Here is a 14,835-nt window from a genome sequence, read left to right as displayed (position 1 = left end):
TGCAATGTGAAGGTTTGTCCAAACTTTTGGGCTGTACTGTATATCCGTGCATCCATCCATTTTCTACCGCTTGTCCCTTTCTGGGTCGCGGGAGGTGCCGATGCTTATCACAGCTGCACACGGGCGGAAGGCGGTGTACACTCTGGACAAGTCGCCACCTCATCGCAAGGGCCAACACAGATAGACAGACAACATTCACACTCACATTCACACACTAGTGCCAATTTAGTGTTGCCAATACAAACTGTAATATATATACACACACAAATGTGTATGTAAATATATATACTACAGAAACACACGTAGACACAGACACAGATTTACAGTAGTAATGTTTGGTTACATTTTGAAGTTGTGTCCCTATTGTCCAGCAATATTCACGTCCAACAATATTGAACAATATCAATAAACAGTAGGTTATTGTATTGGAGATGTATTCATTTAGTTTGTTATTACTATTTTGCAAGGTTGTATTGAGGCTAAACATTGCCTTATACACCAACAATGCACAAATCCATTACATGTGTAAGTTAATGAACAATCAAAAAAGTAAACAAATCATAAACAGGCGTTCAAATTGTATAATAGGTTAATACAGACGTTGACAAAGTGGTCACTGAAAACGCGATTGTGTTCCACTGGATGAGAATGACAGACATAACACAGCAGCTACCTTTTTTCTGTTTTTTGTTGAACTTTTTTTTTTATCTCCTTATGACGGACTATCTTAGGAACTCTGAAACTTTAAAGCCAAAATCCCTGTTGGAATCATTTCCACAGGCGAGAACATTGCCTGCCTGCGGCATTCACTCCACTTCCTGCTATGAATATTCTGGTTTTCCCCCACCAGGCTTGAGCCCAGAGCGACAGCAACCCAGCAATTTGCTTATCATTTCAAAATAAAAGCGTCCAAGACATTTAGTGTCCGTTCAAGCGAGACCATTTAAACTGAAATAATGGTGTTGTGGCGGGTAATTTTAGGATGAAATTGTTTCTGTGACAGCAAGGGTACTTTTAGACTATTGTTTCTCTTTTATTGCATGCACATACATACACATTGTTAGATGATCCCATTCACACAGAGCTGCAAAAACACCAGGCCAGCATCAACTGTTTACCTTCTCTTTACTCAGCTTATATTTGTGTTGAGAATTTGAGCTATGTAGTAATGTGTCTCCACTTGTATGTATATTTAACTTGGGGATTATCAAACAACCCTGTGTTTGGGAATTGGTTGATAAATGTGACATACTTGCACACTCTACATCCTTCATTTTCAAAAAGATGTTCAGAAAGGTTTTATTTCAAGTTTTTTGTCTCCTAAACACTGTTATTATATGAGTGAGTAGTTTAAGGAAGTCTTAGTCAATCTTGTGTAAAGATATCCTAAACATTAGGAAGTAAACAAACTAATGTTACAAAGCTAGAACGGGATTTAACAAAATTTGTAAAATTCAGAATGACAAAGTAATTATGTTAGGAATGATCACACATTGGCTTCACAATGAGGGAGGTTAGCAAAAAGATAAATGTACCGTATTTTCCTGACTATAAGGCGCACTTAAAATCTTTTTTTTTTTCTCAAATTCGGCAGTGCGCCTTATACATGGAATAATTCTGGTTTCTCTTACCGGCCTTGAAGCTATTTTATTTGGTACATGGTGTAACGATAACAGTGACCAGTAGATGGCAGTCAGACACGTAAGCAATACGTTTAGACTGCAATATGATGGCAGTCACACATAAGAGATATGTGCAGACTGCACTATGAGGGCAGACACACACTCAAGTAAACAACACCAACATTTTACAGTATATATTACATTGAAAATATATAGAACATTACACAAGGCGCTCAAAAATCTATCAAAATTTTTCAGTACAACTTTGGTAAGCTATCAAGCCGCACCACTTGATGGATTGTACTGTGCTTCACCATATGAGTATTATTAGGATGTGTGTATAAGGTAAGACATATTATCCGGCGTTTTGTTTTGCAATAGCAAAAGCAACTTTTCTTACCTTCTACTACCTGCTGATCGGTTTTTGGAATCTTCATAAATCCTAAAAAATTGCACATCCGCCTTTGTAGTCTGTGAGACACTGTAGTCGATGAGCTTCTTTTTCTTTATTTTCTTGTTATGGGATTTTCATCCTCTACTGTTGCCATATTTAATATAAAGTAGTGTAAAGTTTTTACTTAAACTGTATCTGCCATGCAAGCGCTAAAACATACCGATGTAGTGATTTTACATTATTCACCCAAGGAACTTTAGTTATTAGAGAGTTGCGGTCGGACGGTTTTTCACGGGACACATGATGAGGAGATGCTGCTCCGTTATTGATTTGAGTAAAGTCTGAATGTCATTAAAACAGTTAACTCCATCTTTTGACACTTCTTCCACTCCCCTCCTTGCACGCTACACCGCTACAACAAAGATGACGGGGAGAATACGCTGCCGAAGGTGAGCCACATAAATAAGACCGCCCACAAAACGTCGCATCATGAAGTGACTGTCAGAAAGCGGCTTCAAGATGATCTGTAAAACATAATTTATGCAACGTTTTGACCAAAGAACCACCATTACTTGTTATGTAGACCACAAGGAAGTGTTTTCCATTTAGAAAACAAAAAACAAATATGACTCTTTAAATGTGCCCCAAAATCCGGTGTGCCTTATGTATGAAAAAAGATTAAACATAGACCATTCACCGACAGTGCGCCTTATAATCCGGTGCATTCTATGGTCCGGAAAATACGGGTAGAAACATTATTTATGCCAGGTCTGTACAGATTAATATGGAGCAACCCAGACAATCATGTTGCGGTAAAAAAGAACAAGACATAAACAGCATAGGTCAACACACACGTTCCACAACAAGTAACAAACTCCATGTGAACATTGTTAAAAAATGTCCAAGTACATTGCACATATCAAAATTACATCCATTTAATGCCACTACAAAGTATGATGGGTAATATGAAAACACTCTCTTCCCACACTTGACCATGTTTCACAAATAATGGTTGTTTGATGTTTCGGATTGATTGCAAAACGCCGAGGAGGTCTGGTGGTGGTGGGGGCGCTTAAACAACAAAGGTATGTGTTGTTCAGGCTTAGTTGCTATAGAGTACTCAAATTAATGCTTGAGCAAACTGAAGTGTCGAATGATTTTATGATAATATCATAAATCTCACATTCCTTTTTCATGTGCACTTTATTGTAGTCACAGTACAATCCCTTCCCTGCATGGCGGAGGGAAAAGGTGTCATGTACAGTACATGAATGTTCATGTTTGGCAAACTTCCCTTTTTTATTTTGGTATTAAATCAGAACTAAACGGCGGTGTGAACTTTATCAGCAAGGCACACACACGTTCTCATAGTATTAAAGAGCACACTGAGTCAGAGTAAATAATAACAAAGATAAAGACTATTGTTTTAAAATTGTAACTGAGTTATTGTAACATTCTTTATACAGTTCTGAAGTTATGGTGATTTATCTATTTAACTTATTTAGCTAAATTATCTTATGATATTACAGGCATGATTGTACATAATACATCTCATAAATGTGTACCATACCAAAATTAATAATAATAATAATACAGTTTATTCAATCGCAGATTTATAGGTTTTTTTTTTTCAGCACATTCTACATATTTTCTAGCAAAAGAAAAGACTAACTGAACTAAAAAAAATACTACACAAGTAGCCATTAGATGAGACTGAACCAATCAGAGTGCGCTGTTCAGTATCGTGGCCACTGATTGGCTCAGCTTCAGGTAGCATTACTGTATTGACTAAACGACTGTAAAAGGTGACTAAGTGGGTGTTATTTCATGTCTAGGTGGTTCTTGTAATGTGAAAAACAGTATTTGGATTTTTGTTTATGTCCTAGCTATGAAAATATTTGACTAATAATTCGTACTTCGTCGGAAATTAATTTTTCACGGTCAGGTTTGGAACCATTTAAGAGCTAAAAATGAATGTCTACTGTAATGATAATATCAAAAGCATGGCCCCTGGCAAACTTTTTTGGCCAATGTGGCCCACAAGTCTAAAAGTTGGTCTTCTTTAATGTACTGTATAAGGAGGAACATGCATTATCTTAGACCTGCTTGGTGGCGAGTGCCTTCAGATGACTTCTGCTATATAGATAAAAGAACAAAGGGGTAAATTACATTGACTATTACTTATTTTATTTTACAAAAAAAGATCAATTAGAATAATACATAATGTGTGTTATAGAGAACATACAAACCCTTTATTTATTAAATCACAAACATTGAAATTCAATGATTTGGTGCATTTGCAAACAGCTCAAATGATGTACCAAGCAGACTTTAACCTGCTACCCAAGAATGTACAACAATTATTCTCAACATATTTAAGAAAAATATAACCCCCGCGATCCCAGAAGGGAATAAGCGGTAGAAAATGGATGGATGGATAACCTTAGGCGAAAATATAATTTAAAACATTTGTATGCACGTACAACAATTAAAACCTTTAGCATATCAATACGTGGAATTAAATTATGGAATGGATTAAGCAAAGAAATCCAACAAAGCACCAATATGATTCAGTTTAAGAGACTTTTAAAACTACAAGTGTTCACAAAATACACAGAACAAGAATTATGATGAACATCTTGAACTCTTTTTTTCTTTGTTTTTTTTATTGAGACAAATATTATTTATGTATTGATTATTTGCTTGCTTACTATGATATATTATTTATTAATTACTTATTTGATCACTTTTCTGTTACAGAGAACAAGGAAACTGGATAAAATTGCTATGTTATGAAAAGGGGTAGGATTAAATAATCTCTGCTTCTTCCTACTCCTTTTCCGACTTGCTGTAATGAAACAACTGGAAATGTGTAATGGATTACATTATATCTTATGCAGGTTCGAAATAAACTGAAACTGAACTGAACTGAACTGAATTTTACCCTTATGTTAAAACACAATACAAGTCCAAAATACAAAAAATAACAAGCAATAGAGTTTGGCACATGAAAGAAGATAGAAGATACTGGGACTGCATTATTCATGATTAATTTGTGGAGGGAACGGTTTTATTTGAACAAAAAGAGAAAATACATAAAAAAAACTAAAGTAAATTAACATTTTCATGCTTTTTTTTGTTACTTTGGGATGGGGCGCTCCCATTTGCATTTGGGATGTTGGAAATAGTTTGATTGTGACTCATACGGCAAAAATAGAAAATATTTTCATCTGGATTTGCATCGACTTGGAATATATTGCTTGTCACATGAACATCTCTTCCCACAAAGTTTGATGAAAAATTTGTTTTTGCGTAACGGAGAACACAATCCCCTCTTTGTGCCTTTGTGCAGGTAATAACTGCTGCATATTCCCAAGTCGTCTCCCTTTACATCTGTACGTACTCAACCTCAGCTCCTCAGACGGCGATAAAATAGATGAGATAATGATGTGGTTGCACTGCACGGACCCCGTGGTGGTAATATGACAAAAAAGAAATATCATCCTCCTCTATCGTGATACAGAAGCAGGACACATGGGGAGGATGGCGAGACAGCAACCACAAAGTATAGTTTATCATTTCTCCTCTGCTGGAATCACTTAGTCCCACATCCCCTAAGATTATTAGGCAGCTTGAGCGCAGATGGACATTTTGCTTTATTGCGGTAATGTATAACGATCAGTCCGGCGTCCTTTCATGACTTGAATGAAACCTAAATATGTGCAGGAATAGCTGATGTCATTCTTTGTTCGTGGCTCTCAGTGTGGAAGAACACTTTACATGTTCCCTGTACGACAACAATATAATACACTCATTTGTTCACTTAATCAAGGATGTCTGACACAACCGTCTGCAGACATTCCTGCTTTTCTGTTCGGACATGTTGGATGTGATCAATAGCCCTTCTATTCCTGGAGGCCATGTGCCCTCCTACTCTCATTGACCTCAAGCATTTCCTCACATGTGTGCAAAATCAGGAGACCCACCATCATCACCACAGCCGTGGACCACTGCAAACATCAACAACTTGCACCAAAGCGCCAACAAAGGAGTCTTGTGTTTCCCGTTTGCACTTTAAACAGAAACTCGAGCAGATGTTTTATTTTTTCTTCCTCAAACAGAAGCATGTAATGAGCACCACATATCTGCTCAAACTAACTAGTTGAATCATGCAAAAGATAGCCTCTATAAAGAGGACATGTAGTATAGCCCCCTTCAAACCTGCCATGAAAAAGTTAAAAATAGAATTTTTTTTTATAATAATAATACAATAAATACTTTATATTTCTATAATTATAAAATACGAATTATAGTAAACAATAAATTAAATATTTTTTTATTGAAGAAACATTAATAAAGTAATTAGATACTTCATTAGAAGCAGTGCTGCACCAGATGTTTTTTTCCCCTAGAACGCCTATTATAGGGGAAATATTATAGTTGTCTATTGTTAAATTCATGTGTGTAAAACAGTTACCTCATTGTCATTTTTGGGTGTTCTGTTCCGGCAGGCTGGCTGTGTAGGGTCATAGAGACCTCAGTTTTTAGTTTGTCGTGCAAACAACCGAGTGCGTGTTAATTACAATAATTACAATGGAGCACTAAAAACGGCATGTATAGGAACAAGTAGCTGAGCAAATTTGGCCAAAAAAACACAAGTCAGTGCAATTAGAGTCATTCCTCGCTACATCGTGCTTCTCTGAATCCCGTTTTTTGGGGGGTTTACCATATTTTACATGTTTTTGGCCAAAATTAGGTGTAAAATTAAGTTTTGACCACCTTTTGACAGAACAACTTTGTGATGGACATCAATAACACATCTCCACTTTGGTAAGCACGGCACATCAGACTAACTGAGATGCTATGAACTATCAACAGCTGTCTGGCTAAAGTAGAGAGAAAGTCTTTTGATGCGCTTCATCATTAACATCAATAACACTGCTTGGGCTTGAGCAATGTGGATATAATGACCATAAAGACACTCAATAATAACACAAAATGCTAATATAACAGCTAACACGCTGGTGGTTTTAGCAGATGGAACCCAGAACGTGACAAATAGTAGTGGCCGGGCGATAGCCGTAACAATGGCATCTTCCGGGCTTCCAGTAAATACAGTACTATCTACAATAGAACGCACACAAGGCTACTGTATTGGAAACTGATGGAAAGGTCACTAAACAGGTATTATTTCAGGTTTAAAACTAATTCGGAAGGTTGTAAACATTTTTTTATGCTCAACTATAGAAATTGTCGATTTATTAATAATCCTACTTCGTGGGAATCCATTATATTGTTGTCATGTCTGGTCCCAATCAATTGCAATAAATGAGGGATGACTATGCTGATGGATGTCTATAGTTCCATCCATCCATTTTCTACAGCGTATTCCCTTTTGGGGTCGCAAGGGCGCTGGCGCCTATCTCAGCTACAGTTGGGCGGAAGGCGGAGTACACCCTGGACAAGTCGCTATCTCATCGCAGGGCCAACACAGATAGACAGACAATATATAACGTACACTTATTCAGCCTGTTGTTCACTATTCTTTATTTTAAATTGCCTTTCAAATGTCTATTCTTGGTGTTGGGTTTTTTCAAAGAAATTTCCCCCCAAAATTTGACTTATATATGTTTTTTTCCCCTCTTTATTACGCATTTTCGGCAGGTGCGACTTATACTCCGAAAAATACGGTAGTTGTGATTTCCTTCTCTGCATGAAAGATTAAAATGAGCATATATTAATGCAGTATGAACAAGAATATTTTAATGTAGACACATAGAATCATCATACTGGTGTGATTATATGCATCAAGTGTTCTTTCAAGGCAAAGGCAAAATATCGAGATATAAATCATGTATCGTGACATGGCCTAAAAATATCGCAATATTAATAAAAGACCATATCGCCCAGCCCTTGTTTGCGTGTGCAACTTTCTCCGTCGCTGCCACAGAATGATGTGTTTAATGACATTTCTTCTTTGTCTCATTTTGTCCACCAAACCTTTTATGCTGTGTGTGAATGCACAAAAGGTGAGCTGTGTTGATGTTACTGACTTGCGTGGAGTGCTAATATTCCATGCTAACATGCTATTTAGGCTAGCTGTGTGTACATATTCCATCATTATGCCTCCTTTGTAGGTATATTTGAATTCATTTAATTTCCTTTACTTATGTCCTCTGTGTATTTAATGTATATTTGCATGTCTCATGACACAATATCTGTATGTGATATTGGCTGTATTTCTAATTTTGTGCCGTTTTATTCCGAACCACAGCAAATGTTACCATGTTGTTCCAGACCACAGCAAACGTTACCAGCTTGCAAAGATTGTAATAAATCCATTAGAAGAAGACAGCCTGTCCTTTCCTTTAACTTGGGCACACACATCTATACCTTTGGCAGTTTTAAGCCAGTAATTTCCAGGAGTTATATAACCCTCTGAGACACTTACTTAATGTGTTGCCTTCATTATAACACTTACATAAAGCGTTTGACTTTTTGTGGTTTCAGACAGATTAGTTTTTTGTATTTTTGGTCCAATATGGCTCTTTCAAAATGTTGGGTTGCCGACCCCTGGTCTATTGGGTTAGTTATCTTATTGAGCATACGGACCAATGTTAATAAACAAAAAAGGGCCCTGTGTTCAGAAATGCTATTTTGTCACTTTCCACAGGGGATGTAGGGTTCCATCTTTTAAGTGTCCCTGCCAGATGTATTTTTTTCATTATCGCATGCCACAAGCTGCTGCCCACATCCCCCATACCAAGTTCCCAGTCTTTTTCTTGCTGCAATGTTTAAATGCAGAGTTGTTGCAGCAGAGAGTACGGTTTAATTGACCTTCATTGTTTTCCTCTGTCGGGTACCATATGGACATTTATTGAGCGTGAGGTTCAATATGAAAAGTCTCTATTGATCAAAATGAATGAAACCTAATATTAGCCTGTATCTGTCTCTGAACTACATGGAGTCAATAAATCCTGACTGCTGTCGTGCAGAGCAATCTGTCCCCAGTCAATTAGATTCAACCAATCAATCAATGTTTATTTATATAGCCCTAAATCACAACTGTCTCAAAGGGGTGCACAAACCACAATGACATCCTCGGTACAGAGCCCACAAAAGGGCAAGGAAAAACTCACACCCAGTGGGACGTTGGTGACAGTGACGATGACTATGAGAAACATTGGAGAGGACCGCATATGTAGGCAACCCCCCCCCCCGGATCAAAAAAGAAGTTGTACGTTCATGACAGTTGCTTGGGAGGTTGCTTTGTCTGCTTAACGAATGGCTAAGGTTTGCACGGCAGACAAAATGCATCATATATCTGGATTGCCACAAATGAATGGGTTTGAAAGTGATTTTGTGTCTTAGTCAACTTTGGCATTGCTGAATCATGTGATAGTCAAGGTGCACTACTGTACCTTCCTGTCAGTGAGAGGCAGGTATCCACTGCTTTCCCTGAACTTCTCCTGTAGAGTCTCAGCCAGCTGGCACAGGAGGACGCCGTTGTCTAAGCGTTCCATGAAGCTCTCTGCGGTGATTTCCAGCCCTGACCAGGAGACGCATAAAGTTAAAAAAAGACGGACCATCCAACAGAGTAGGAAAATCACCATGAAAAATGTGACTAGCGATTAAATATCCAGTCCGTTCCCAATTGAAGCAGTATGCGATGCGAGTAATGGCTCTCGAGACTATACACACCTGATGGAGCTTGACTCGAGTTAATCTGCACATGTTCACTGCGTTTTTACATGAAGGCACCTTCAGGTGCTTCATTATGAGGTTGGCAAAAATGGACAAATCAAAGTGGGCATCTAAACCTGCACAGTTAAGCCTTATTATCCTGTACTGTAGATTGGCAATCAACATGTGGTTTCAAATTGACTGACTTCCAGAGGTGCATTCTTTCCCAGTGAGATCATCGTGAAATAGGAGGTGGTGGCAAGGGGGTGTCTGTGGAAAGTTTTTTTTTTTTTATCCTTTCTGTTTCTTATAGTGGGGATCTGGGGGTTCACAGCATTTAATGAGTTCCAAATGTTGTATCGCACCCAGAAAAAGAGATTGTAGTCTTGAGAAATACTCAGCGAGCTTCTGACTTACAGTATATGCACATGCTCCCGTCAACTCCTGCTGTGAGAGGATATCATTTATCCCAGAGAGGTTGAGAAGCATTTCATTTTGGCTCCTCAGTCTTATAAATGTCTCTGCCTCCCATTGCCACATGACTCATCAATATGACCAAGTGTACTGGTCCCACTCAAACGCTGGATTTTTTTTTCCTCACCACTACTCCAACCTAAATGCTGCTTAGCATAACAACACTCCCTGGAGCTTTACATGCACTCAAGCTTCAGAAGGCAGCTTAAACTAATAGCACTTATTTAATGGCAACACTGGGATGCCTTCAGCTGGTTCCAATGCACCTGCAGATACAAGGCAGGCAGCATTCTTGTCCCAAACAAACACACACACACACATTTCTACAATCTTCTAGTGAAATCAGAGAATTTCAAAAGGTACAGTACAGGCCAAACGTTTGGACACACTGTCTCATTTCAATGTGTTTTCTTTATTTTCATGACTATTTACATTGTAGATTGTCACTGAAGGCATCAAAACTATGACACCTGTGAAGTGAAAAACATTTCTCTTGAAGCTCATTGAGAGAATGCCAAGTGTATGCACAGCAGTACTGAGAGCAAAGGGTGTCTATTTTGAAGAAAGTAGAATATAAAACATGTTTTAAGTTATTTCACCTTTTTTGTTAAGTACATAACTCCACATGTGTTCATTCATAGTTTTGACGCCTTTAGTGACAATGTACAATAGCCATGAAAATAAAGAAAACCCATTGAATGAGAAGGTGTCCAGACTTTTGGCATGAACTGTACATTGATGATGTGCCACCACACATCAGCATCCTTAAAAATTCTCACGTTTCCCATCTCTTGTCTACAAGCGCTGCATGCTGTATATGAACGAGCAAAAACAGCTTTTATGTAAAGTCCACATGCTGAACTCACTCACAAAAGCTATACTGAGAGGCAGTATTTTAACAGAGGCAATGGGCATTGAATGTTGAACATTGTTACACATAGATTTGATATTAAAAGGAGGCTTATCTTTTCTCAATGTTAGATACTCCTGTTAAACAATGCCGAAGCGTCAATTCATAGGATTGATGCATTTTGGCATGAAATTGCAGGCAGTTTTGGATGCCTCTTTTTTCATGGTTTTGCAGTCTGGCTTCGTTGTGACGTCAGTGCGAGGTGGAAGCACCTATTAAAACATTAAGACTTAGACTTCCTATTATTGTCATTCAAATTTGAACTTTACAGTACAGATAAGAATGACATTTTGTTGCATTAGCTTGTAGTTGCGCAGGATAAAAGAGCAATAAGGTGCAGATATAAATAGATTTACTGTACAGATAAATATATTGCACTTTTGCATATGCATCGACGTTTATGGATGTATGTTTTATTGTCTTTATATTCCAGCGAGTTAATCCGTTTTTGGGAGGAATTATTATGATGCCTTCAAGAGTCTTATGGCCTGGGGGAAGAAGTTGTTACAGAACCTGGAGGTTCTGCTACGGAGGCAGCGGAACCTCTTTGTACAGTCCAGCAGTGAAAACAGTCCTTGTTGGGAGTGGGAGGACTCTCTACAAATTTTCTGTGCCCTGGTAGGGCAGCGGCTTGTTGCGATTTCCCACATAGGAGGAAGAGGAGTCCTGATTAAGTATAGCTCCCTGCTTCGGACTATAAAGAAAACATCAAAAAGATAAACTAAAATATTATTTTCATCTAATCTTATCATTGTATGTGCATAATAACACCAACATGCAACATGTAGTGACAGTAATGGGCCTAAAAGAATCTGAATCGATTGCCGACCCTGAAGGTCTACTTATTGTTGTGACCGGGTGAATCTTTATCATGTTTATGAAGTTTATTTTCGACCATGTCTGGAAAAAAAAAATAGCGACTTCAAGATATAAGTGTACATTTTAAAAAGATAAATTATGATACTTTAGGAGGAAATGGTGTGTGGTTTGATTGGCAATCCGGGAACACTTCCAGAATCGAAAATCTTGCAGATTTTTTCAAAAAATAAATGATAAATGATAAATGGGTTGTACTTGTATAGCGCTTTTCTACCTTCATGGTACTCAAAGCGCTTTGACACTACTTCCACATTTACCCATTCACACACACATTCACACACTGATGGAGGGAGCAGCCATGCAAGGCGCTAACCAGCACCCATCAGGAGCAAGGGTGAAGTGTCTTGCTCAGGACACAACAAACGTGAGGAGCTTGGTACTAGGTGGGGATTGAACCAGGGACCCTCAGGTTGCGCACGGCCACTCTCCCACTGCGTCACGCCGTCCCAAAATACGAGTTATAAAAGTGATTGTGAAGCAAAATTTAAACCAAAGCATTTCCGATACATATTATCTTGACCACAAAAAAGAGTTTCAAATGTAGAGTAAAATCACCATGGGTCCCCTATAAATTAGTGCCACTGAGTTATTCATGCATACATTTGTCAATGCCTTGCTGCTTAACAGGAGTGAACAGTAGAATGTATAACACAAGAACAAGAATGATTACTCCATTACTCCAAATTGATCCCCTGCACATTAGCTCACATTAATACTACTGGTTAAAATACAAATTTTTGAGATTTTTATGAAAACCAATAACCGGTAATAATAAAATAGTCAAAAATGTGAAGCACTCACCGAGCATACTAGTGAGCCACAGGCCAAGGTCTTCCTTCATGGGCAACAGGCTGGCTTCGTGTCGACTGGCCAGCCACTGGTGGTACTGCTGCATGTCTGTCAGGCCGGGGCTGCTTGGATGTTTGGGACTAAGTGAGCTGCACATGGTTCTCTATGGAAAACCTGAGGAAGAAAACACAATGGAAGTGCATGCTCCAAAAACATAAAATGCAATTTCCTAATTACTGTAGAGTATGTATGAAGAGCAACGATAACACCCAAATTTCCCCCTGGGGATTAATAAAGTATTTCTGATTCTGATTCAGTTGGATTTATGTTGCACAAACAACACGGAAAAACAAATGGCTCCTTCCAGTCAGTCCATCATGTGTACTTTAAGTCAGTTTAACAAACTGAACGAGGCAGCAGGCCTTATTAATGCAGCCTGGCCAAGGAATGCACTTCCCATCAATATTCACAGAACTATTTAACTTTTCCTCAGCGACTGTAATGTAATTTAATTGACTGAAGGAGGCGACTCTCATGGCTTTTCAATAATATCCAGCCTTGCCAAGTGTTAAGTATAACGCAAAAATCTTTCGCCCCTATTGACGCTGCAGCTTCAAGCTGGGAATTCCACCACTAAAACTTCTGGCCTGCATTTGAAAGCAACATGGCTGCGCTGACATTGCAAGGCAAATTCGCTGTTTGTAATAAACTTTACCTGGTGTTAGGATTACTACACATTTTTGCATGCTTGCAGACTAATCACAGAATGTTGTGTATGAATACATTGCTATTATACAGTATAATTTTAATTTTCCTGAAGGAATCAATAAGGTACTATCTATCTATTAGTATAGTGCTGTTTTCCTTGGTGTGTATGTACTGTATGTCTGAATTTGAATGACTTGGTTCCTGCAGACTCTCCTGGTCCTTTTCTTGCAGAGTGGGACAGCGGGTCCTTTTTGCCAATGAAGAGTGTAAGTGAAGATGCCCTGTGAGATTTTTTTAGCACCAGTTTTACAGGGTGGCGATGCTAAGACTTTTTATTTTAATTTTTTTTAAATCTGTCCTTTCTAATCCATTTTCTACTGCTTGTGTCTCCTAGCCACTGAGGGAATTCATATTGTCATTGTATATGTAGATAAAGGTTTATATATATATATATATATATATATATATATATATATATATATATATATATATATATATATATATATATATATATATACTACCGTTCAAAAGTTTGGGGTCACATTGAAATGTCCTTATTTTTGAACGAAAAGCACTGTACTTTTTAAAGAAGATAACTTTAAACTAGTCTTAACTTTAAAGAAATACACTCTATACATTGCTAATGTGGTAAATGACTATTCTAGCTGCAAATGTCTGGTTTTTGGTGCAATTTCTACATAGGTGTATAGAGGCCCATTTCCAGCAACTATCACTCCAGTGTTCTAATGGTACAATGTGTTTGCTCATTGGCTCAGAAGGCTAATTGATGATTAGAAAACATTTGTGCAATCATGTTCACACATCTAAAAACAGTTTAGCTCATTACAGAAGCTACAAAACTGACCTTCCTTTGAGCAGATTGAGTTTCTGGAGCATCACATTTGTGGGGTCACTTAAATGCTCAAAATGGCCAGAAAAAGAGAACTTTAATCTGAAACTCTTGTTCAATTCTTGTTCTAAGAAAAGAAGGCTATTCCATGCGAGAAATTGCTAAGAAATTGAAGATTTCCTACAACGGTGTGTACTACTTCCTTCAGAGGACAGCACAAACAGGCTCTAACCAGAGTAGAAAAAGAAGTGGGAGGCTGCGTTGCACAACTGAGCAAGAAGATAAGTACATTAGAGTCTTTAGTTTGAGAAACAGACGCCTCAAAGGGCCCCAACTGGCATCTTCATTAAATAGTACCCACAAAACACTAGTGTCAACATTTACAGTGAAGAGGCGGCTGCGGGGTTCTGGGCTTCAGGGCAGAGTGGCAAAGAAAAAGCCATATCTGAGACTGGCCAATAAAAGAAAAAGATTAAGATGGGCAAAAGAACACAGACATTGGACAGAGGAAGACTGGAAAAAAGTG

General features: G+C 38.1%; 1 protein-coding gene across 2 annotated transcripts in view; it reads right to left on the bottom strand.

The window, feature by feature from the left end:
* LOC133563236 (growth arrest-specific protein 2) overlaps positions 1–14,835 on the bottom strand; it is an 83,280-nt gene that overhangs the window by 51,911 nt on the left and 16,534 nt on the right. For both annotated transcript variants that reach the window (XM_061917256.1, XM_061917255.1), the window contains exons 2-3: positions 12,764–12,925; positions 9,438–9,565 (exon numbers count right to left, since the gene is read on the bottom strand). In XM_061917256.1, coding sequence (XP_061773240.1) covers positions 9,438–9,565; positions 12,764–12,908 — 273 coding nt within the window. In that variant the 5' untranslated portion in view covers positions 12,909–12,925. The remainder of the gene's footprint in view (positions 1–9,437; positions 9,566–12,763; positions 12,926–14,835) is intronic.

The sequence above is a fragment of the Nerophis ophidion genome, linkage group LG12 (genome assembly GCF_033978795.1).
Source record: "Nerophis ophidion isolate RoL-2023_Sa linkage group LG12, RoL_Noph_v1.0, whole genome shotgun sequence".
Lineage (NCBI taxonomy): Eukaryota > Metazoa > Chordata > Actinopteri > Syngnathiformes > Syngnathidae > Nerophis > Nerophis ophidion.
The sequence above is the reverse complement of the archived record's forward strand: the minus strand, read 5'-3'. Positions and strand labels throughout refer to the sequence as shown.